We start from the raw sequence: 23,995 nt of genomic DNA, 5'->3' as shown, positions 1-23,995 counted from the left end.
CATCGCAGGGTTACCCCCAGCATTAAATTCGCCGGTACCCATTTATACACGTGGGTGGAGTGAGGCACCGTGAGAGTAAAGTGTCTTGCCCAAGAACACAACACAATGTCTCCGGCCAGGCCCCGAACCTGGACCTCGCGATCCGGAGTCGAAAAGTAACCATGTGGCCACCGCGCCTCCCACTATATGTCGCTGTCTCACTATAATTATTTTTGGAGTATCCATTCTAGTCATAACCTTTTTCCTTGGGGCCGCCATCTTGAATAATTGTGACGTGTTCCCATGGCCAGTGTTACCAACAGTTTTTAGTAAGAGGACAATCAGGCAACCGTGACACGTCACAGCTATTCATGATGGCAGCGCCCGGGAAACTTCAAAGTGAAAAAGAGGGAATTTTCTACTTTCTCAAATTCCATAACACATCTTGTTTACCCCCAAAATTTTGCTTAATCATTGTTTCAATTCCTCAGATTGGGACATTAACATGTCCGAAGAGAAATCGAAGCCAACGCCTATATAAATGTTTGGGGGTAAAAGAGGTGTATTATGGGATTTAAGAAAGTAGAGAATCTAAAATTCACTTTTTATCCTGATCAAAAAAAATATTCCCGAAATTTTTCGAACTAATTTAATGGCAAAAGAGTTACTTTTAGTAACAGTTGAAGTTCCCTCTTGTACAAAAAAAAAAACACTGTAAGGGCAAACTCCAAATACGATTATGGTACACGTACCTTGACAGGTCAAGGATCCGTCCACCTTCCCGGAGCATTTGTCAGAAGAATCCACCTTTGCCTGCAGAAAAGGAAAGAAAGAAATCAGTTGTGAGCATTTGCAATGTTGGTTTTAGAGTAAGGAGTACACGTAAATTTTTGCACTACGAGAAATCTTGAATGTTAAGCGAAAATGTTTCGATGTCGTCTTGATATCATTCTAACTTGTTTTTACCAAGCATGAAATCGACTTAATATGGCAGAACTAATCAACAAGAAAGGTGGAATTCCTTAGGTGCATCAGCGGTTTTTGAGCATGGGTGTATGCGTAGAACACCTAATTGTTTTGGGGAAACGTTACGGTTGTGACTAAAATGGATATGCCATTGTCAGGTGTAACACTTTATGACAAATGCACAACACAACTTATAACTTCAGGGCCAAACCAACCTCAGAAGAGAGACCCTGGGAACGAGGTTGGGGCCAAACAAGGAGACAAAAACCGGTCATTCCATGCACCCCAAGTAGCACCGTTTGTAGTGTTAAGTACCATTTAAGCCTCGGCACTCGTTCGAGATTGTTTACTTACTAATTCTCTTCGAGGGTAACATTTTATACACACACAGTATCTTCACCTCGCCAACCTAACGCAATGTGATGTAGTTGTCATTAAGCGTCACACCTGACCGTAGCCTAGTATCCATTCAAGTCACAACCGAAACGTAACTGTAGTCTTTAGGACAAATCTTCGTTCAGCAGTATCTCTCGGAAGAGACGAGGCGATTGAAACTTCAATTTACTCGCTCGTGTGGAAAGGAAAATCTCAAGAAAATTACGATCGTTTAAATGTTTATTTTAAGAGAAGTTTTGGTTGACGTTGCCTGCTTAGGGTACGAAGTGTCCAGATGCTAGAGTTCATACAACCTCGTTTCCAGGGTCTTCGTTCGACAAAGAGACCCTGGGAACGAGGTTGGCGCTCATAGTGGTTGGGCACGAATTCCACTACATGTACAGTATTACCACTTTCATAAGTTGCGGCGTGTACCTGTCCATCAGGGCAGTTTCCCTTCACACATTTTCGTTCGCTTTCGCACCACGAACAGCCATGCACACCAGACAAACATCTCCGGCAGCTCTGATCAAGTTCACGGCACTTGTCTTCATCTAAAAAATATACGCGAGAAAAAAAAAAAACAAACTCAACCCTCAACCGTTTGTATTTCTTGACATGGCTGAGTTCGCCGATTTGATTTTCTTTTTGCTGCAAGGCAAAAGACTAACTTTGCTGAGTGGCAGCCATAATATTTTGGTTTGGAAAAAAGAGCGTTATGAAACTCCACGTGTGTAATGGCTAGGCCTTTTCAAGGAAGACTTGCGAGAGTCAATGAGAGACTATGACAGTTCAATGTCAGACAAATGAAACATTAATCCCCTACATCTCTCTCACTAGCTTATCTTAAGGTGGCTCCCTTTTGTATTTGCGAATACCCTCACTACAGGACGCGAGTTACAAAAGGAAACCTAATTAATTTCTCCTAAATTTTTCCCTGTAGAGACTTACCAATATGGGTACCGAAATAATAAGACGATCACATGACTTTTGGAGGGCATATAGTCTATTTGTGGCCCTAGTAGCATCATTTGCGCCCGCGGGGAGCGAGGGTGCAAATGATGCAGACGTCACACGTGCCATACTAGTGCCTAGCTTGCGCGCGGCCCTAAAACTCTGGGGAGCCTCCTTAACTATTACCTTTGATTTGAGGTTTCACACAACGTTCTGGACCAACGCACGTTAAAGTCGCGACATTCCACGTGCAGTCAGATGAGTTAGAGTGCATTTCACAGGCAGACTTATCTTTCATTAGAGCACATGGACCTTCAAATATAATATCAAATACATCTTAGAGAGGTTTTCAATTAACTGTCATAAACCAAAACCATTTAGGAATAATTGCTTTAGCCAATCACAGAAAACACGGGCGATTAAATGACCCACCCACGACGCACAGCACGAAACGTGCACCAAGCCCTAGCACAGGAATTTATCATGTCACCTCAGAAAACCAATTTAACCCCCATCCTTGGTTGTAGGCATAATACCAGCTGCGTCGCTAAGTGGAGGTTGGATGCTTGGGACATCCTGGACCTTCCACTGTTGGCAGCCAGCTCCAAGATGGAGACTGCACCGATAGCTGGCAAAACCTGACAAACCAGCGATGAGCCCCAACGCCCCCTGAGAAGACAGGCACCTGCCAAACTGAACGGTGGAAAGTAGAGGGGGGGAGGGAGGGAAAAAAAACTGCTAAATGCTCCACACAAAATGCTCCTTTCTTCCCGCCACACCAATAAATAGGTTCTACAACCCAAAGAATGAGGATTCCGACGCATGCACAAATAGAACAAAACCACTGACAACAATTGGCCGCAGTCGCTCCTAGTTGTTAAATAAATTCCATTTAACTTCATAAAAAACTTCAATCAACAATAATGAATGATGATGACAATGACGACAACCTTATTGAAGTTTAAATTAAGCTTTTATCAATTACTGTAAACAGGTGCTACAGAGCGGTTTTCAATTGAGTTTCGAATAACAAATACGTAATTACTTTGACATTTCCTCATTGGTGGATAAACTGGCGCGAGATATTTAAACCAATCATCAAGCACAGCAATTGCAATCGCGTAATTACTTTCACCAACTGCTCTAACTGAGTAAACTCTCAGTTCAACAAAATCAAATCAAAGCAGATCAAAAATAATATGTTTTTCTTTTGAGTGAGGAAAATTAGAGAACCCAGAGAAAAACCTCTTGGAGCACAGTAAAGAACCAACAAACTCCACCCACATAACGCAGAGCCCAAGGATCAAACCCGTTGAGCCTGCTCTTGCTAATGAAACTATCAAATTGATGTTTCATTATCAAGTAGTAAATTACTACTTGATAATGAAACATCAATTTGATAGGAACTGTTCCTAGTCGTCAAAATTAAGGCAAAGATGGAAATTATGCATGAAAATGATCGCGAAGGCCCTTTTTTTCTTTTATTGTGTAACCTCAATGTACTACTCTACCTTCATCATGCTACTATTCACCCAGTTGAAACACTTTACTCATACTTACCAGGTGTGAATGACAAGACATCATTGAGGAAAACACCTTGAAATCCTCCATACACAAACATAGTTCTGATGGAAGGAACACAATAATAATTATTATTGCAATTAAAAGGACCAAAGTCGCAGAAGACGTATTTGCTGTTCTACTAGGGTTAAAAAGTAATAACAACAATTATTTATTGGCCTTTACGGCTGACTTGTACCAAGCAATGTTCGATTCTATAAATTTCACTCAATCCAGGATTAATGCTGTCCTCTCTGAATTAAGGGTTTTTAGTTTGACATGCAGTAGAACCTACAGTTTATCTACATGTATTAACCGAGAAAATTCTGTTTGCCCACATAGTTTGTGTAAGTCTGTGATGGTGTTTTATCGCCAAATAATCAATTGGTCAATTGCCTTCAACAGAAGATACATTTATCCACAACATACACTCACACCACTGTACAAAGAACTTGATGCTCACAGAATGTTGTGTGCATTTAACGACAAATTACCTGTTGAAGACAACTGCTGTGTGGCCATATCTTCCAACAGACTTAATACTTTTCGGTAATGATAACCTTTTCCACTCGTCACAAGCTAAAAAATAAATGGCAGTTAATACAAATAACCTCATCGTCAATGAAGTAGACCGTAACAAGCTTAAAACCAAAGGACACAGTGATTAAACTGAAATTGCATTCAGGATTGCACTTGCTCTCAACCCCTCCTCCCCTCTCCCCACCCACTCCATGAGAAGATCATTATGACATCCTTGCATGCAGCACTTTAATCATTATTAATCACCATGGTCATGTCACGTTTGCTTTGCTACATAAATGTGACTCTCAGCAGTTTCAACAATTTGGAGGTACTGTAATGTCCTATCAGAAGGATGAACTATACGACAATTGATGTTTAATTAAGAAAACAGCAACTTTACATTACCAAATGAAACAGTAATGATTTCTTAAGAAGATGCGCTAGTTGGTGTGACGTGACAGGTCACCATGGCAACAAAAGAGCCTTCTAAAAACACCCTATATTTTGCCTTTAAACACTTGCAATCTTAAAAACTAACTGGGAGACCCCCAATCTTTATTTAACTGAAAGGTGCCTAAGAATTCACTGCAGAGAATTACCTTTTTTATTTAAATTTGCCGAGAGTTTGGTCTGCTACCATTAGTCACTTTCCAGAAATAAACATTGGGGGCCACCAAATCTGTTTTTCAGACAAAAGCATTTAAAGACAAATAGGCCTTTTTGAATGGCTCGTTTGTTGCCATGGTAACCTACCACGTCACATCAATAAGCATGTTTTGTTAAGCAATTACTATTGGTATTCCATAAGGTAGAATGTACAATTAACATTTTGCCGTTACATGAAACAGTTGGGTAGATTCAACCCTCCCAAATGGTTCAGTTTGTTGAAGCTGTTGAGACTGGTTTGAGCCTCTTTTAACTCACACAATTTTTACTTACCAGGGTCATAAGCCACAAAGTCCATGGAGAAGCATGATAGGTTTGTGGGGCTCACCAATGTGCCATTGTGGGAGTTTCCGCCAAACACCAGCATTATTCCATCCAGAAACACTGCAGTGTGAAGGAAACGGGGGACACTACTGTTTCTGAGGGATTGCCTAAAGAACAATACGAAAAATTAATATTGGCAAAGGGTCAGTTAACACATGGACCATTAATTTCTGAAAACCACATGCACCACTTCCTTATCTTGAACACAATGAAAAAAATATTCCTACAATTGTAGCTCTTATCAGACTGGTGGTACAAAAGGAAGTTCATGGGTATCAGACACAGAGTTGCCATGACAGTGTTGACAGTCAAACGACCAGGCTATCAAACAAGCAGGGGGCACTTTGGAAATGGCTTTTTGGGCCTGAAAAACTTTTTTCTCCCATTGATGTAAATGTGGCACCAGGGCTGTCCCCTAGCAGCACCCTGTGGTCCCTGGCGACTAACTTTTGCCTTTTGGGTGACAAGGAAATCTTGCATTTGTACAAAAACGTGTTGCTGGGAACTCTACATTTCAAAATTTCAGAGCTTTGGGCTACCTAAAACATTTCTTAGAGCACAGCCTTGCCGGGTTTCTTCAGAAACTAAGCTCTTCATTGGACATGCACGTTCAAAATGACAAAAGCAGTGAGGGTTTCATCATAGCAATTTGTCATCTTCATCCTCGAGCATTTAAGGCTTGGTCACTAACATCAGAAGTGTTAACTTCATTGTTCTTTGCTGAGTTTTGAACTATGGGTCTCAAATTCATGCTCTCACAAGGACTTAAAAAGAAAATGAAAAGCTTTCACATAATGACCTACCAGGTTTTGGCAACGGGGTCATAACATGTTAGTGATGTCACTGTGGTGACAACAGTTCCATCTAGGAATCCACCATGGACATAGATTAAATGTGTCACAGGATCATAGGCACTGCTGTGTCCAAATGTTGGTTTGATGAAATTATCTTTAAGCTGGACATCATGTACACCCCATAAACCAGTCTCTATAAAATATAAACAACAACAAGAAACAAATCAGTCACTGATTCAGACAAAACTAAGTGTTAACAACTACAACCACGATCTTGGTTACAGTACAAAAGCTACTGTAACAGTAACTTTTCCTTCATAAAGCAACAATAACCAAGCCAGAGTTAAAGTTAATCTAACCAACAGTATTTTTCAACAAAAAATATTTTCACCATTAACAAACATTTAACCCATCACTGACTCCTGGAAATGAGACGATTTCACTCATCAACTGGAGCCCACGTCCTACATGTAACGCGCAAGAGGACTCAATGGGGGTTACATGTAGGTCACGAATTTAACTTTTTCCTCAGAACAAATCAAGCACTTGTTTGTCTCATGACAAAGTTAATCTCAGGATAGGACATTACTAAACAACAAAACAGCGCAACACCCAAACAGCGAGATGAAGCACCAAACCCCCCCCCCCCCCCCCCCTGCATACATTGAATACTAAACGACAAAGGTTGGATTTGAGATTAAATATCGTTTTAGGCCTAATTAGGCCTATTAAAACGTTATCGTTCCTAATTTCAGTCTTAATCTGAATCCTAATCTGAATTTCAATGAATTAGGCGCAAAAACGTTTTCTAGGCCCAATTAGGCCGTCGTTCCAACCTTTGTCGGTTAGTATTCAATGTACAGGTATGGTGGGGTCATACATGGTGTTTTGGTGCTTCGTTTCGCTGTTTCGTAATGCCCCTCAGGATAAAGGCCTATTAATGAGTTAAGACCGGAAAGTGCTTACAACACAGAAATTCTCTGTTATTAAAGGGGCTAGGTCACGCTATTTTAGGTAATTTTGTTCAATTTTGTTAATTATGAGCTCTAAACGTCAAATTGGCAGAGCAAGAGTCTTTCCTTTGCAAAATCAAGGCCACATAACTACTGAGAATGATTTTCCAGCTATGTAAATGACATTTTGATATAAACTGATATATATTTGAAAAAAGGTGGGCCGACGTTTACCGAATTAAATTTACCGAAATCAATCCATTACAATCCTCTCCAGTTTTGTCCATCCATGTCCCTTCTTGGCTTCCCGGTGTTTTGTTAGAGTTCTTCTATAGTTTTGAACAGTTATTTTGATATTTTAGTTAATTCTACGACCATTCGATTAGTGCTGAAATTGCCTAAAATTGCGTGACCTAGCCCCTTTAACGAAAGAAGAATGTAATATCATTGTAATGGTAGAGCAGAATTGATTCTGCCTTGGTCAGATACAAAAAAAAATACAGGTCTTATCGTTTGCTTTCTTCTCATTTCATGAGCAGAACATTTACATGTAAAGTAAAATGTTAACTCTTTCACTCTGTTGGAGTTCTTATTGATGAATAATCTGTCATAAGCTGCATGTACAGTACAAGTACTGCACATTGTAGAGTAAGTGCCACAAGTGATAGTGAAGCAGTCAAAGGAGATGGATAAAGCCATTTTAGGGGAACAAGTAAAATAATGATTAGTGTAACATGTATATTGCTGAGATCTAATATTCTAGGAAAGAAAAATGAACCAATTGAGACAGTCCTTTTTTAACCGACAACAATGTTTGAAATTCTTCAATCTAGGAAATGTACTGTATGAGGCACTGTCAAAAACGTTTTGTACTAGCAACTTTCAAAGAGGAGCCCCCTCTACTCTACAATAATCTATTTTGGAAACTGTGAATGTATAATAACAACAAAATCAAATAATATTCTGAAGGGGGTAAGGAGTGTGGCGGATGGAAAGGAAGGAGTACCACTTCAGCGACCTTCATCATTTTTGGAAGCGTGGTATTCTAATAAGGAAGAGAACTCAATCAACGAGCACATTGAGTTTCCACGCGTGTACCTCAATCTCAAGAATTTTTAGAACATTTTTTCGCACACGCGTTATGCATACTTGTCACAGGTCTACTTGCCTACATGTATTTTACCATTGTTAGTCATACAGTGTATTTGCATAAGCAACTGATGAAGGTCACCGAAGTGGTCGAAACATTTTACTTTTTAACAACGTTTTAATCAGTGTCAACGCTGCAATTTCGTTTTTAATTTTATCGCTGTCTGAAACGAAAAGTAAGTCAACAAACACAGGATCAAAATATAATACAAAAAACTGAAAATGACGTAATAATGTCTTCAGTTCTGCTTTTCTGCTGGAACAGATGCTACCGGTGTTTTATGCTGTGCATGTACATGAATTTAATCCTTTTGTTCAGTTCAAGCATCACACTTTGAGCAAAAAAAGAAGGGTAACAAATTAAAACTTATCTTTTACCTAGGTCATATTCCTGGACTTTGTTAGTATAATTTCCCTGAGGTCCATATCCAAAGAGGACAATCATTTTTGAACCCACAAGTGTTGCCGTGTGGCCAGCTACAGGCACAGGTGAATCCCCTTGGGTGCCCTTTCCTGGAAGCAAGGACCAATTAAGTCCCTGAGTGTCAAATGACCACAGCTCATGTGTAGCCCTTTCATTAACTCTACCACCAAAAACGTACAAAGATGCCTGCAAAAGCAAGATGACAATATGAACAGATAATGTTACTCTAAGTCAGAATAAAGTAGGTAAATATTTCCATCCTTGTTTTATCACATACATGAGGCAGTGTGGCCAAGTGGCCGGGGGTGCTTGCCTTTGGATTATGAGATACAGCTGTACTGGCCTTAAGACCCATTCTGACCACTAGCTGAAATTGTCCCTCGTAAAAATGCACTTAGCTGCACTTGGAAATAACCATCTGGGGCCGGTTGCTTTGAAGCCTGGTTAGCGCTAACCCTGGGTTATTAAAGAGGTATCAAAACCGATAGGTTTCCATGGTATTTCATACTGGGTAGCACTATCCATGCTTCGAGCAACCTGGGCCTGTTTTCTTACAGCCAGTTGAGATTCTTAGAGAGTTGTTCTGTTTTGTTATACATTGTTGACATGACTTTCTTTGACCCTGAAAAGCTCCTGGGAAGTGGTCAATTGAATTATTAGGGAGCTTATGCAAGGATGGTGACGCCGCCAACAAGAACTTTGTCTAAAAATATCATTTCCTGTTATTGTAATAATTTCGTTATAACCCCAAGTCGTTCGGAATGAAATTGTGTATCAACATTGCTGGAATAAAATTGGCATGAGCGGTGTGGTTATTTGGGAAATAAAATTAAAGTGTTTCGTCAGTTTCTCACATCCTCTACACAACCTTAAATTTTGTCAACTCACGTCGTTGTCAGTGCGAGAACGGGAAAGAAATGTACCAAAATGCAAAAAAGCATGTGCAGGGCATGCAGAGCCAGTGTTTTTGCATTAAATCCATTTGCATTAAATCCATTGTTTTGTGTTGTTCTCATAGCCCTCGTCACCGTTCTTGCATAAGCTAGCTCCCTATTATTTATTATTTATTGGAATTACATATTGTTATCATGATCAATTATGCTATTTTATCATTATCATATATATTAGTACACCATTAAAACTTAACATTAATTTTGCAGAACATGGTACATGTAATTAAAAAAGAACGGATCTCGACTAAATTAAATGCTCAATTTTCTCCATACAAGCTGCAGAAAGTGCTTTTAAATGCAGTGTAAGAACACCACTTTAGGCTTTTCTCCACAATTTGACCCCCAGGTTTGAAGTCATTGATTAACAAGAGTTGTATTTGAACTTGAGACTCTCTTTAAGTTCATTCTAGGCATTTTTGAGACGACCAAACAATGTAAAAAACTAATTTCTGATGATGTTCTTTCATGATTTTTACCATTAATTTTTTTGCAAATTGCTCTGGCAAAAACATGGCAGATACAAAGGCTATAGAGCTTGAAACCAATTATTTGATTTGAGTTAATTTTGTTAGTGTCCCCAATTAGTGCTCTTGTGCTAAATCCATTGACACTTAAAGTTGTTATTATTGACTACCTAATGAAAGACACATACATTATAAGCAATCATAGAGTGTCCATAGCGGCTTGAAGGTCGTGCAGAGGAGTTGACAGAATGCGACACAACTTCCCAGCTGTCACTAGGGATGTGATACCTATAAGAATCATAAGTAGAGGACTGGCAAAAAATTACTCTCACACATTGATTCTTTCCCTTCAGAAAGATGATAGGACACAAGACCACAAAACACTGAAACAAAGGAAAAAAAAGGTCTCTCCAATCTCAAAGGGGCTAGGTCACGCTATTTTAGGTAATTTTGTTTAATTTTGATAATTATGAGCTCTAAATGTCAAATTGGCAGAGCAAGAGTCTTTCATTTGCAAAATCACGGCCACATACATGTAACAACTGAGAATGATTTTCCAGCTGTGTAAAATAATAATTAATGACATTTTGATATAGACTGATATAAATCTGAAAAAAGGTGGGCTGACGTTTTTTAAATTTACCCAAATTCAATCCACTTCAATCCTCTCCAGTTTTGTCCATCCATGTCCCTTCTTGGCTTCCCTGTGTTTCGTTAGAGTTCTTCTATAGTTTTGAACAGTTATTTTGATATTTTAGTTAATTCTATGACCATTCGATCAGTGCTGAAATTGCCTAAAATTGCGTGACCTAGCCCCTTTAAGATGGTGCAAATACTTTTTTATGATCCTCACACTTGTACAGTGTATGTGCCTGTATCTTATAGGCACTTGAAATTTTCATGTGGATAGATCCAACAGGATCAAATGAATTATACTTTCGTTTCACTCCACATAATAATAATAATACTGCACTTTACCATGAATATACCTCACAAGGTTGTCAGAAGATTCTACGTTGAATGAAAAGCCTCCAAACACCCACATGTAGTCACCAACCACTGCACTAGCATGAGACGCTCGACCCTGGATGAGATCTGAAAATTAAATTTCAAGAATCCCAAATAGGACAGTCAATTTGATCTTTTGAATAGCTTACCGAGGTAAAATGTTAAAGATTGGTAATAAGTGAAAATATTGCATGCAAAGTAAGAGCTGTAATGTAAAGACTGTAAGTCTTTGTTTTTTTACCTAAGCCTTTTGAGGAATACTGGGTCCACAGAGCCCTGTCACCAGTAACATTACACGATGTACCTGTACAGACACAAATCACATCAATTACAGTTGTATGTAAGACTGGTTTATACATTATCCTCATTATTTGAGTTGAACTTTAGGATCAGGTCACAAGATCGTTATCCTTAAAGAGCAGGCTGAATTGAGAAGAGTAGTCCACTCACAAAGCATGGTTTGCCCAGTTATGAGTCAGAGCATTTAATCACTCCTACATGTATAATAGTAACTGATTTAGAAGCTCCTGGCCAACCAATTAAAGAAGACCATCAATGACACAAAGTGGAGCCTATTTAAGTCAGCACACAATGATACATGCAATAATTATCTCTAAAAAAAATATATTGAAGAATGGCCTTACCAGAAAATCCAGAATCACAGACACACAATCTTGTGGCATTACTGCAAAAACCATTGACACATTTTGCAATACAGGTTTGAACGTTACAGTTTGTACCCGTCCACCCAGCATCACAAATGCACTTCCCATCAGTATCACAATAACCATGAAAACTGCATTTGACTGAGCAATCAGGGGATATCCTGTGAAAAACAAAAGTACCATGATACATGTAACTTGATAACTTAGCATTCTTATATCCCAACATTTACGGATAGAAAATCCCAAAATGAATAATTAACTTTTAATAAATTGTTATTAAAAGATTCAAGTACAAACTGTACAGTGTATTTTAATACATGTAGTTACGTATATGCCTCTGTTCAATTGGTGCCTTAACAGATGATTGGTTTTAAATTTTAAATTTTTTTTGACATTTTGGATACATGTTATGGCGTGCAGACTGTACATGTATCATAATAATAATGATGATAATAATAATTATTATTATTATTATTATAATTATTATCATTATTATTAATATTATATTATTATTATAATTATAATTATAATAACAACAATAAATTAAAAGTGATTGGTATTGTGTAGTTAACAGTCTCAAGTGGCAACCTTTTTTCACTTTTATTCAGGTAACTTACATGTATACCCCATTCACATCAATAAGACATGTTTAATTAAACTGCATTTACCAAGGTAAAAATCAGGCACAAAAATGAAGGACTGGCTTTTTCAATTGACATTCCAAGGCTGCTGCCTAAGAAAATTTTCTGGAAGCCCTTCCGACTCCTAACATTAAAAGTTAGTAACCCGAAGAGCCCTGAATTCATTCATTCATTAACCAAGTGTCAACCCCTCCCTCCCCTCCAAAGTCAAGTGGTAGATGCCTTAGTTATAATTATACAAAAGATATAACATGCCTATGCCACAGATGACTTACATGTACCAAAAACCTGGTGTGGACCTTATGACAGTAAACATTGTGTTTATAAACAAAGTGAAAAAAAGGAATTTAATTTAATTTAATTATACTGTTCATCTTCAAGATCAAGGGCGATAGTAGTCACACTTCTTAATCGTGTCTGTCACCAATCAACATTCAATGTCAGAATAGTAAAAGTAAAAGTGTACTTTGTTATTTTTTCACTCGCACGTCTTAAATGCATAAAGATCCAGGTATTTTGGGGTTAGGGTTTAGGGTTTTGGCAGGCTACTGGCACTTATTGACAGCCCTGGCCCACCCTGTCAGAAGCACTATATTTACATGTTACTTCCAAATTGTTCAAAAGTGTCAAAATTAATGCAACTTCACTCGTGATTGAACTTTTTAAAATTATTTTAAATCAAAAAAGTTTCAGATTCTTTACCCCATGCACCTACCTGTACTTGATTCTGAATCCCTTATCTTTATAGAACTTGTCACTATAAAAGTACAAGAATGCTGAACCAGAATGAGCCCCCAGCACAAGACTTTGATCAACATCTCTCTTTGGATCCTTTACAATCCCACTGTAAACAGAAAAATGAGAGACAATCACATAAACATACATGGACGTAATGTGGTACACTCAAATGTTAATAATTTTCTGTGAAGATACATGTAGTGAGCAGGCTTGGAAAAAATCACTTCTCTCCCCTCCTCTCACACTTCCGTGATCGGGGGACTAATCCATACCAACACATACCCCTCCCCCCCTCCTCAATTTCAAACATACCCCGCGGGCCCTGAATACATTGTACATGTACATTCAAGTCATACACGTAGATGCACCCCTAACAACAAAAGCGACAATTCCTTTCCCACAGGCTTAAGGTGTACTATAACGACAGCAACAATGGAAAAACACGTTTTCAAAATTTATCTCTATTTTCCTGTGGTGAAGCCTCGCTCTTTTCCAATAATGTCTTGTATGTTCTTCATTCTCCTCCGAGAGCTTTTCTACGATTAGAGCCTTCCATTATGCGCTCAGTTCTGCCAATACATCTTAAGAATTTAAACTAACAAGCGAAAGTGAGCAGGGCAGAGGCACGTAAATTCCCGCCCATTCTACAAATCGGTGGTTTTCGTAGTATTTAATAATTAATATTACTAGTTATAGCTGTCGCTAAAGTGCCAACGAGCCAAGCTTGCGTGATCTGGCGGCTGCAAACATCACGCGGCGTACTCGTGCGGCACTCTCATTGGTTATCGCTACGGTCAACATTTCATCGCTTTGGTCTACATTACAGCTTTTGGTCTACATTACACTCAAATTTGAAGCGCTTCTGAGATTTCGTCCGCCTAAAAATCTTCTCGCGGCTCTATAAGCTGCCGCCTCGCCAGGCCTTCTGTCTTCAGAAGGCCTGACTCGTTGGCAATTATACATCAGACTCACTATGAAAAATCTGATTAGTCGAGAGCATTCAATCAATTCACAATAGCTTGTGAACTTGACATGATAAATGCAATATCTGCTGCAGATATTACATTTATCATGTCAAGTTCAACGTTTGCCTGGTTTTTTAAGCCCCTTGGGGTGTTCTCCTCAGAAACAAAATGGCTGAACGCTTCGCTTCTGTTTCTGAGGATGAATTATGCGAAAAATGTATAATAAAACAATTATTGAATTCGGTTTTTGCATGATATCATGAATCATCAAAACCTTGTGTCTGTTTTATCTGCCTCAGCCTTCGGCTTCAGCAGATAACACAGACCTCGGTTTTGATATTTTATGATATCATGCTCAACCTAATCCAATAATTGTTTATTATTTGCCCAAATTATACGTAATTTTTTTCGTCTGCACAAAACCAAGCAGTACATTTACTAAAATTAATATGTATTCAAGGGTTAAACACCCATCTAAAGTGTACACGTACATGTATGCTTTTATCAATTTTGCCTGATAAGGGCGGCTGCATTTATTGTCTCTTGTGAACTCCTCTAGTACTTACTGTGTACATACACACATGTAATTATTGGAAGACGATAGACGTGTAATTCAATACAACTTTTAAACATTGTTACATGATGGGTTACGTCTCTTAGGCAATCAGAACTAAGAATCTCCAATGTATAAATAATAATGACTTGTCCTGTTTTACATTGTTTTTGTTATCAATAGGCAGCACATTCTCACCTCAATACTGCTATCAAGGGACTTCTTACAGAATTCCCATCATAGATATATAAATGATCCCAGTTGCATTCAGTTGCAAACATTTTTAAATCTAAATGAATTGTGCTATTCGGCCTAAAAGAACAAAAGAAAACATGTTATGAAATACAATGTACTGTAAGAAAGCAATGTTGTATTTTTTTTTTTTTTTACATTTTTTTTATTACTATTTCCACAATTACATAATTACAATTCTTTTTTTCAACAATTAAATTACAGAACAATAAATAAAGTTTGGTTTATAAAAGTTAATAATGACACCATATTAAATTAATTAACCCTTTAACCCCCGAGGGGTTCCCCATTGACGAGTAAAATCGTCTGGCGTTAGACAGAGTAAAATCTATAAGTGTCATTTGGCACTATCCGGGCTGAAAGGGTTAAAGAAAAGAGAAAAAAAAAAAAAAAAATATAGACAATTCTTGTCTACATACTTGTTTAACTTAACCATTTCCTTGATGATAGTGTTGCCTAATTATTAGTTAAACAAATTCGTTTTATTCATTTTGAAATATAATTTTACATGTTTTTCAGTTTCATATTTAATCATCAAAATTCTTATGAAATGGCACAAAGAAGGTAATGTTTCACAAGAAACATCAATTTTCCACAAGAAAGATTTTCCCAAAATTACGATATAATTAAACAGATCCATCTCCTCCTCTAAAGATCCAACAAGAACATTGCAATATGTACATGTAAGCGAGAGGCCTCTGCAACTCTTGATTTTACTCAAAAAATTTTTATTAACCTCATTCCAAAAAGAATTTGAAAAAGAGCATTCAAACAAAATATGGGATATGGTTTCTGTTAGCTGATGACAGAAAGTGCAGTTGGGGTTAGAGACAAATCCTATTTTACACAAGCGGTAATTAGTAAACAGAACAAAATTTAACACTTTGTACTGGAAGGAGCGTAGATACGGTTCATTAGCAACCCTCACTGGCAAAAGAAATGCCTCTGATACTTGCTTGTCACCGAAGCTAAATTCTTCCTTTAGCTTAACCCATTTACTTGGCTTTTCCAATTTTTGCTTTATAAGAAAACAGTAATAGTCATGACATTTAAGACATTCCAAATCAAGAATCACCTTAAAATTGGGTACGTTAACACGCAACTTCAAAGGAACAGATTGCCTTGGGCCTGTCCATACTAAAAAATTGGACCTTGTCAATCCCTCACTTCTGAGAACATGAAAAGACTCTATACCTTATTTGTCTTGTCAAAGAGAAGTAATCATACAAAAGCAAAGTTATTACTAATCTGCCCCCCTACCCTCCCCTCAAAATAGTGAAAACGCCCTGCTCTATTCTATTGATTTCACTTTGAAAACAACAGGATAAATGTACAGTGTACATGTACATCTCCAAAGGTCTCTCAATTTAACTCTTTCATTCCTTCTTGTAACTCTTACTATTATTTTGTTCCACTAAAACGAACACACTTTCACTTGTTAATGGGGCACTCCTTTCGGTACAATGGGTTAATGCCTTAAAGCTTTCGACCGTAAAAAGATACTCTATACAGCTGTTACTACATGTACTGTACAGGCTGAGAACACATTGTCTTTTTTTTTCACAGCACAGTGATGAAACAACAAAATAAAATTATTATAAGTATAATTATTAAACAAAGAATCTTTGGTCTGTCACCTACCAGGGAGATTCTATGAGCCAAGAGCATTTAGAGCTCACAGCATATTGCCCATGTCCATCAGTTATCACATCACTTTCCTTTGTCAATCTATTGTGATAACAAAATACAATAGGGAATATATTTTAAAATGGTCAGATACAGTAACAATACATAAAGTCCCTAAAATGCCCCCCCCCCCCCCCCCCCCCACTTTTTAAACTTTTGCTTTAAGGGCCCACTGACGTATTTTTTGGGGTGCATTGCTAAGGACGTAATGGTTAAGTAATTTGAGAGAATTTGGCATTATTTTGGTCAGTTTCCAACTTTTGTAAGCCAATGACCCTAAATATGACGTCATCATACCACGCCCATGGTCCGTTCGTGTTTTGCAATTTGGGTATTTAATGGATGGTTTGATAATTTGTATTCGCTTTTGCATCCAGCCAAGCATGCTTTTCTTTTTATTTTGACTATATTCTGTATTTGGGGGTGAAACGTGCCGTGTAAAAAAAAATTTAATTCATTTTAAAATCGCCGGAAATTTAGCTTTTTTCTCAAACCAGAAGTCAGTTCATTTACGCATGCGCAGTTGAACGAGCGCCAGGAAGGGAGAGGAAAAACCTTTGATGGAAACAACAGTTTGTGCGGTGACTTTTGTGTGTGAGTGGGTTTTCTTGTCAGCTCATGATATGATGACATCTGTACCGGAAGTAACATTTCACTTCCTTAGCAATGCGCGAAAAATCTGTCTGTGGCCCCTTAAGTACATTGTATCTGTTGCAGTTAAATTTTACTTTCAAGTCAAATTTTTTTAACCTAGGTTATAATTTTTTTAACCTAAATTATAGGTTAAATTTTTTTAACCTAGGTTATAATTTTTTGAACCTAAATTATAGGTTAAATTTTTTTTAACCTAGGTTATAATTTTTTTAACCTAAATTTTGGGGTTAAAATTTTTTTAACCTAGGGTATATAATTTCTCTGGGTTTAGTGATTAGGGTTAAGCACTAATTTCAAATGGTTAGCTTTCAGGGTTAGGTTTGGGACACAACATACCAGTGATGTTCTATGGAATAGTCATGTATGAACGGTGACAGTTGTCAAAGGGGAATCAGCCATTTTAATTCTCAGAGTTTGCTGTAGATTAATAAAACATATATTCTACTATTCATTTGTATTTGTGTTTATTCTTGTTTTCATACATAATTGCAAAAGTGCATGCAAATATTATTGATAAATATTTATGTGTATCTGTTCTAAATACATCGGGAAATTACTGATTAATTGCCATTTTGCAAGCACGCGAAAATGTAATATGTTTGGAGTAATCCAATGCTATTCCTGTGTTTTGACTCTTGTGAAGTCGGCTCGGAGAAATTTGGGTGTCTATAACTCCAAATTCAGTAACCACTTGGGCATAACCATTCGCAGGCTCTATTGATATTATTTTTCCTAGCAATGTATTGGGGTGCAAGGGTGTCTTATCGACCTTATCAATTTTTATTTTTACATAATCATTGACATGAAATTTGGCTACTTTAGGTCTGGATTGCTTCATTTTTTTGTTGTACTGTTCTTGCCTTTCTTTGATTTTTTTGCGTTTTTTGGAGCGAGAACTTTTAGTTTCTTTTGCTTGTTGCTGTTCGTTAGTTTGAATGTCATCTGTGCTGTTTTCATCTGTCAATGTTGGAGTTTGCTGGACATTCATTTCTACTGTTTCATCCTCACTGTCAAGCCTTTGTTGCTCATTGTTTGTCTCTTCTTCTTGTTCCCCTTTGTCAGTATCTGTTTCTTGTACACTTGCCCGCATTTCTTCTCTCCATGGCTTGATACCTAACACTAGTTCATATGGTGTTTGGGCAACAGCACGGTGCACTGTAATGTTTTTCTTGTAGGCTGCTTCTCCTAACACTGTACACCAGTTGTTGTAACTTTCTTTCTTCTCTGTAAGAATGTTTCGAATGTTTTCCTTTATTGTTCTATTATTTCTCTCGACTAGTCCTTGGGTAGTAGGTGTGCGTGGAGCTCCATGCACTTGAGGGGAAATTTCTTGCTTTTTTTTTTTGTGTGTACTATTCTTTTTAGACCCCCCCAAAAAACCAGGCCCCTATTTTTTAAACTACACCCCATAAATAAAAGCCCTTTTTAGACAGTTGATAAATAACCTAGGTAAAAAAAAATTACCTAGTTTAAATATTATGAACTAGGTGGAAAATTTTAACCTGGGTTTAAAAAAATTTGACCTGAAAAAAATTCCAAACTACAACATATCTCTAGTGTTTGGAGTGTAGAACTTCAAAATTTTTCCCACAGTGTATCCATGCATTTTAGCAGGACGTTTGATTTACGCGCAAAAAACTTTGGCCGAGCCAGTTGGGTCCTGGTAACTAATGACATCAAAGAAGTCACTTCTTTGCATCTCTTCAGAAAGACATGTGCAAAAGTGTACGAATAGAAGTCTTGCTGAAAATCTAGAGCTTTTTTTAGTCTTTATTGAAAATATGTCAGACAATATATTGTTACCCTTCGGATTCTGTAAATATTCTGACAATGCAGAATGGAATTACATTCTTGACTTCTTTGACATCATTAGTTACCAAGACCCAACCGGCTCGGCCAAAATTCAAAGGCGGGCTAGCATGCACGGATAAACTATGAGGGAAAATTTTTGAAGTACTACACTCTAGACACTATAGATATTTTAAACAAAAATTTTAAGAGGGGGAAAATTGTCATGGGGACTTAAAATGAAAAACTACCCGTGTATAAGTCGACCCCCCATTTTTTATGGCAAAAAAAAAGCAATTTCTTAATTTCTTTGTTCAATGTTACTGGGACACTAATCTTCTGTTCTTTGATTTCTGGAAATGTAGATACACAAAAAAATCAGGGCCTCAAGCGCTTAAGATGGAATCCAGCAGAAGTTCGAGTAACAAATGGACAAAACCCTAGTACCAAGATTATATACATTGTATTGCAAACTTCTGTAAGACTGTTTTAAATATCTTCTCAAAAATAATCATTTCTAGCAACACCAAACGTCAAAAACAACTGTTGAACTTCGTAAGAAACACTTGAAAGTACTGGTGAAATGAAACTGATGATGAAATTTTACCTGTGTTTGCACAGTTTCTCTGAACTTTGAAATTCAATTTCTCTCGTTCCCATGGGAAATTGTTTTCGGTGTTATTTCAGGCAATTGTTTATATCTTTAGCTTAAAGAGAATGTAAAAAGGACTGTAAAATACTTAACATTATTCTGGTACCAGATTTTTGTCCACTATAAACTGAAATTGCCCGATTTTCTATCGGATTTCATCTTAATAGTTTTGTGGTTCAGCAGTTGTTGTATATGCGGGCATTTTGTCCTTGAGTTTCGAAAAAGTTCTCAGAAAATCGAACATATAAACCTCAATCTTTGAAAATAACTTGCGAACGGTGCGAAAATGTGCAAGGTTTACAAATATAATTGGTCCTTGACTTATAATTTCTCACATGACAATCAAAACAAAACTCATAAACCAAACAATACGAAGTTTGCAAAAGCACTTAAATCAGCCAGGTTTATATAAAGAATAAAAAACAATCATTACCAACCAGCATTTTCACGCAACACAAGTGACGATGCTTGCACGCAAACACAAGGTATTGTGCCAGGTTACTAAGCCATTGAATGATCGTGTTTATTTGAAGAAAAAGAAATGCCCTTTAGAGCTTTCCACCTTTGGAAAACGAAAATTTCCAGTGTCTCTTTCATATTTGTGCTTGTGAGTATCTTCAAAATTTAGATTTGGACAAATCCTTTTTCATTTCAACTGGAATTGCTTACAATCATTTTGAAGTCTTTTGTCCACTGCGTTTGTTATGCCCAAGACAACATTATTATGTTAATTTTGAATAAATTACTTAGCTGGAACTTGGCTCAAAATCTTTGACCCGTGTAAGTCTAGGGTGATTTTTGGAGCTTCTTTTGAGGCCATAAAAGGTCGACTTATACACGGGTAAATACGGTACATTGTAATACTTTATGAGCATTTAATGCATTTATAACTAAAAATGTAGTTTAACAAAGTTAGCAACAAAGAGCAGTGGTGGTCTGGGCCAGTCGATCATCAAAGAGCAGTCAGCGGTATTTGGCAGAGGCACATGCTCATTTAGTCGCTTCAGCACATGACAATTATTCATCGGACATTTTGCCAACCACTTTGTGCCATGCTTGTACAGATGGGCTTTTGTTTCCCCCTCCCCCCCTCCCTTCCCTACTTTCACTGTTTATCAGTGTGATGAGTACCTAGATGCCTGGCGTGGGGGCTCATGACTGGGTTTGCCGGGATTGCTGCCGTGGGAGCATTACTTACCGTATTTACCCATGTATAAGTCGACCTTTTATGACCTCAAAAGAAGCTCCAAAAATCGCCTTCGACTTATACACGGGTCAAAGATTTTGAGCCAAGTTCCAGCTAAGTAATTTATTCAAAATTAACATAATGTTGTCTTGGGCATAACAAACGCAGTGGACAAAAGCCGACCCAAAATACTTCAAAATGAATGACAAAAGGCTGTAAGCAATTCCAATTGAAATGAAAAAGGATTTGTCCAACTCTAAATGTTGAAGATACTCACAAGCACAAATATGAAATAGACACTGGAAATTTTCGTTTTCCAAAGTTGAAAGCTCTAAAACACGATCATTCAATGGCTTAGTAACCTGGCACAATACCTCGTGTTTGCGTGCAAGCATCGTCACTCGTGTAGCGCGGTGAAAATGCGGGTTGGTAATGAATGTTTTTTTATTCTTTATACAAACCTGGCAGATTTAAATGCTTTTGCGAACTTCATATTGTTTAGTTTATGAGTTTTGTTTATCATTTGAGAAATTATAAGTCAAGGACCAATTAAACCTTGCACATTTTCGCATCGTTCGCAAGTTATTTTCAAAGATTGACTCCTGCTTCTGTGATGTTGCATTGTGCATGCTTATCGTCTAAAGCCCTTTATCCTTGAACAACAAACAGGTGAGTTTGACGTTTACACGTTCGATTTTCTGAGAACTTTTTCAAAACTCAAGGACAAAATGTCTGCATAATTATACAACAGCTTCTGAACAACAAAACTATTAAGCGCTTGAGGCCCTGATTTTTTTGTGTATCCACATTTCCAGAAATCGAAGAATACAAGATTATCGTGTCCCATGAACATTTAACAACGAAATTAAGAAATTATACATGAGATCGACTTATACATGGGTAAATACGGTAGTCGAGGGACGAGCTGGCTGGCTGGCCTCCAGTGGAAGCCCCTGGACATATCCCAGGTACTCAACCTCCATTTAGCGAATGCAGTTGTTAATGGGCAGAAAAAAAAAATGAAATGCATTGAGCCAGCAAATTCCATTTTTCACTTGCCCTTACTTAACCCTTTCACCTCTAAACTGGCCATACATAGTATTTTACTCTTAGATCTAAAGCGAGACGATGTTACTCGTCAATGAGGAACCACCAGGAGTTGGAGTCAATTGGTTAAATATCAGTTGCCTGATGAGACTGCACAATGCCCCAACTACATGTAACAGCATTAATAAATATATTCTCTAAGTACTGTCTAATCTTCGTAGACTTTGAGAAAATTGACAAGCTTATAGTTACTTGACGAGATACAGTAAAAGGTTTTGGATGGTGTAGCAACACTCTAACAGTGTATTGCATACACTATACTTTTCCTTCACTGAATATGAATGAAAGTACATACATGTAGGGAGGTTTCCATGTAGGGAGGAGGTTCAATGCATTTCCATGTAGGGAGGAGGTTTAATGCATTTCCATGTAGGGAGGAGGTTCAATGCATTTCCATGTAGGGAGCAGGTTTAATGCATTTCCATGTAGGGAGGAGGTTCAATGCATTTCCATGTAGGGAGGAGGTTCAATGCATTTCCATGTAGGGAGGAGGTTTCCATGTAGGGAGGTTTCCATGTATATTGTACCTGTAGCATCACGTTTACGGCTAACGGCAAACAATACAGTGTACTGTGGGATGAAATTAATTATTTTGCCTTTTGCCAAAAATCAAGGAAACTTGGTTCACTTTGGTTCATTCATGCTTCTTATCTAAAGGTATGTACAGTTCCCTGATCCCCAAGGGTTTTCTTTCTTCTTGTCCTTCTTCTTCTTCTTAGAAATACATGTATCTCAGATATCAAGTCTTTTAGGCAATTTAGACAATTTTCAAGTGATCTAAGGTCAAAGTGACAGAGGGGATTTGTTCACTTATTACTCACATTAATTTGAGTGATTAAGCCATTGACTCCTGGGGGTTTCCCATTGACAAGTAAAATATTCTGGCGTTAGACAGAGTAAAATACCAAGTCTGGCAGGTTTAAGCCGGTTTTAGGCATCAAAGGGTTAAATTTACATATTTATTCAAGAATTTAAACTAATACTACATAACTTAAAAAGAAATATCTCAGATATCAAAAGTCTTTTAGGGACAATATCTGTAAAAGAGTTTGACTAAAGAACTTACACATAAGCTTCAGCCACCATAAAATGTTATAGTATCTTGAATATTAAATGTACAACAACTGAGAAAAATTCATTGCCATGTACATGACGCAATCAATAAATTACAAAACAACGCTGTACTATTAAATTAAGGCTATTTACATGTAAATAATAGACCTTTTTCGCTTGTACATTTTGTTTTCCCAATACAGATCATGTGATAATACTCAGGAGGTTTTGGTCCTTTGTTTTGTTCATTATAAAGAGTGCATACAAGCATGAATATGTCTACATGCACTCTTCTTAAATGAACAAAACAAGGGACCAAACCTCCTGAGTATTACATGACCTTTATTGGGAAAACAAAATGTACTGTAAGCGAAAAAGGTCTATTATACTGGTTCATTTTGCACAACAAAAAACAAATAATAAAGATGAATAAAGAAAAGAATTCAGTGATCAGTTTCTACAGTTTACCCTTAAATTGAAGCTAACAACTTAAGAAACAACTGCAGACTCGTGATGCACTTTTCCACCGTAAATGAATCGAAAGCATGCAAAAGTACATCACGCACGAAACTAAAATCATAAAAACACCATTACAAAACTGTCATGAAATCAAGCGAAGCTTCGTGAAGGAAAGACACACAGGTGATCAAAAAATACGCCGAGTGTCAACTCCTCATCTGAATGTGTAAAGTGCGTGCAATTTCTTGAAGCTTGTAATATCGGAAAAGTTAAGCTTAATTTACCTCAAGCGACAAAACTGGCACAAGTCACCCCACCAACCATCATTACAAATACAAATCCTCTCCATGCAGTAGCCATTTCTACAATCCCCATTTTTTTGGCACGGGTTTGAAGGTGATACGAGGCACCCTATGACCACGAACAACCAAAACATCAACGTCAAAGTCGAACGTGAGTAACAGAACGCATCAAACATGGCGGAACCATCTTCAAGCTGAAGCAA

The 23,995-nt window shown here is 37.5% G+C and overlaps 1 protein-coding gene across 1 annotated transcript in view; it reads right to left on the bottom strand.

Moving 5' to 3' along the window:
* Nucleotides 1-23,995, bottom strand: part of LOC138043795 (attractin-like protein 1) — a 47,577-nt gene extending 23,582 nt beyond the window's left edge. Inside the window, exons 1-16 of the mRNA XM_068890250.1 lie at nt 23,775-23,995; nt 16,547-16,633; nt 14,852-14,965; nt 13,113-13,241; nt 11,736-11,917; nt 11,333-11,395; nt 11,073-11,178; nt 10,272-10,371; nt 8,621-8,852; nt 6,150-6,333; nt 5,296-5,453; nt 4,329-4,413; nt 3,835-3,899; nt 2,461-2,586; nt 1,756-1,874; nt 732-792 (exon numbers count right to left, since the gene is read on the bottom strand). Coding sequence (XP_068746351.1) covers nt 732-792; nt 1,756-1,874; nt 2,461-2,586; nt 3,835-3,899; nt 4,329-4,413; nt 5,296-5,453; nt 6,150-6,333; nt 8,621-8,852; nt 10,272-10,371; nt 11,073-11,178; nt 11,333-11,395; nt 11,736-11,917; nt 13,113-13,241; nt 14,852-14,965; nt 16,547-16,633; nt 23,775-23,968 — 2,005 coding nt within the window. The 5' untranslated portion in view covers nt 23,969-23,995. The remainder of the gene's footprint in view (nt 1-731; nt 793-1,755; nt 1,875-2,460; nt 2,587-3,834; nt 3,900-4,328; nt 4,414-5,295; nt 5,454-6,149; nt 6,334-8,620; nt 8,853-10,271; nt 10,372-11,072; nt 11,179-11,332; nt 11,396-11,735; nt 11,918-13,112; nt 13,242-14,851; nt 14,966-16,546; nt 16,634-23,774) is intronic.

The sequence above is a fragment of the Montipora capricornis genome, chromosome 3 (assembly GCF_036669925.1).
Source record: "Montipora capricornis isolate CH-2021 chromosome 3, ASM3666992v2, whole genome shotgun sequence".
NCBI classification, from domain to species: Eukaryota; Metazoa; Cnidaria; class Anthozoa; order Scleractinia; family Acroporidae; genus Montipora; species Montipora capricornis.
The sequence above is the reverse complement of the archived record's forward strand: the minus strand, read 5'-3'. Positions and strand labels throughout refer to the sequence as shown.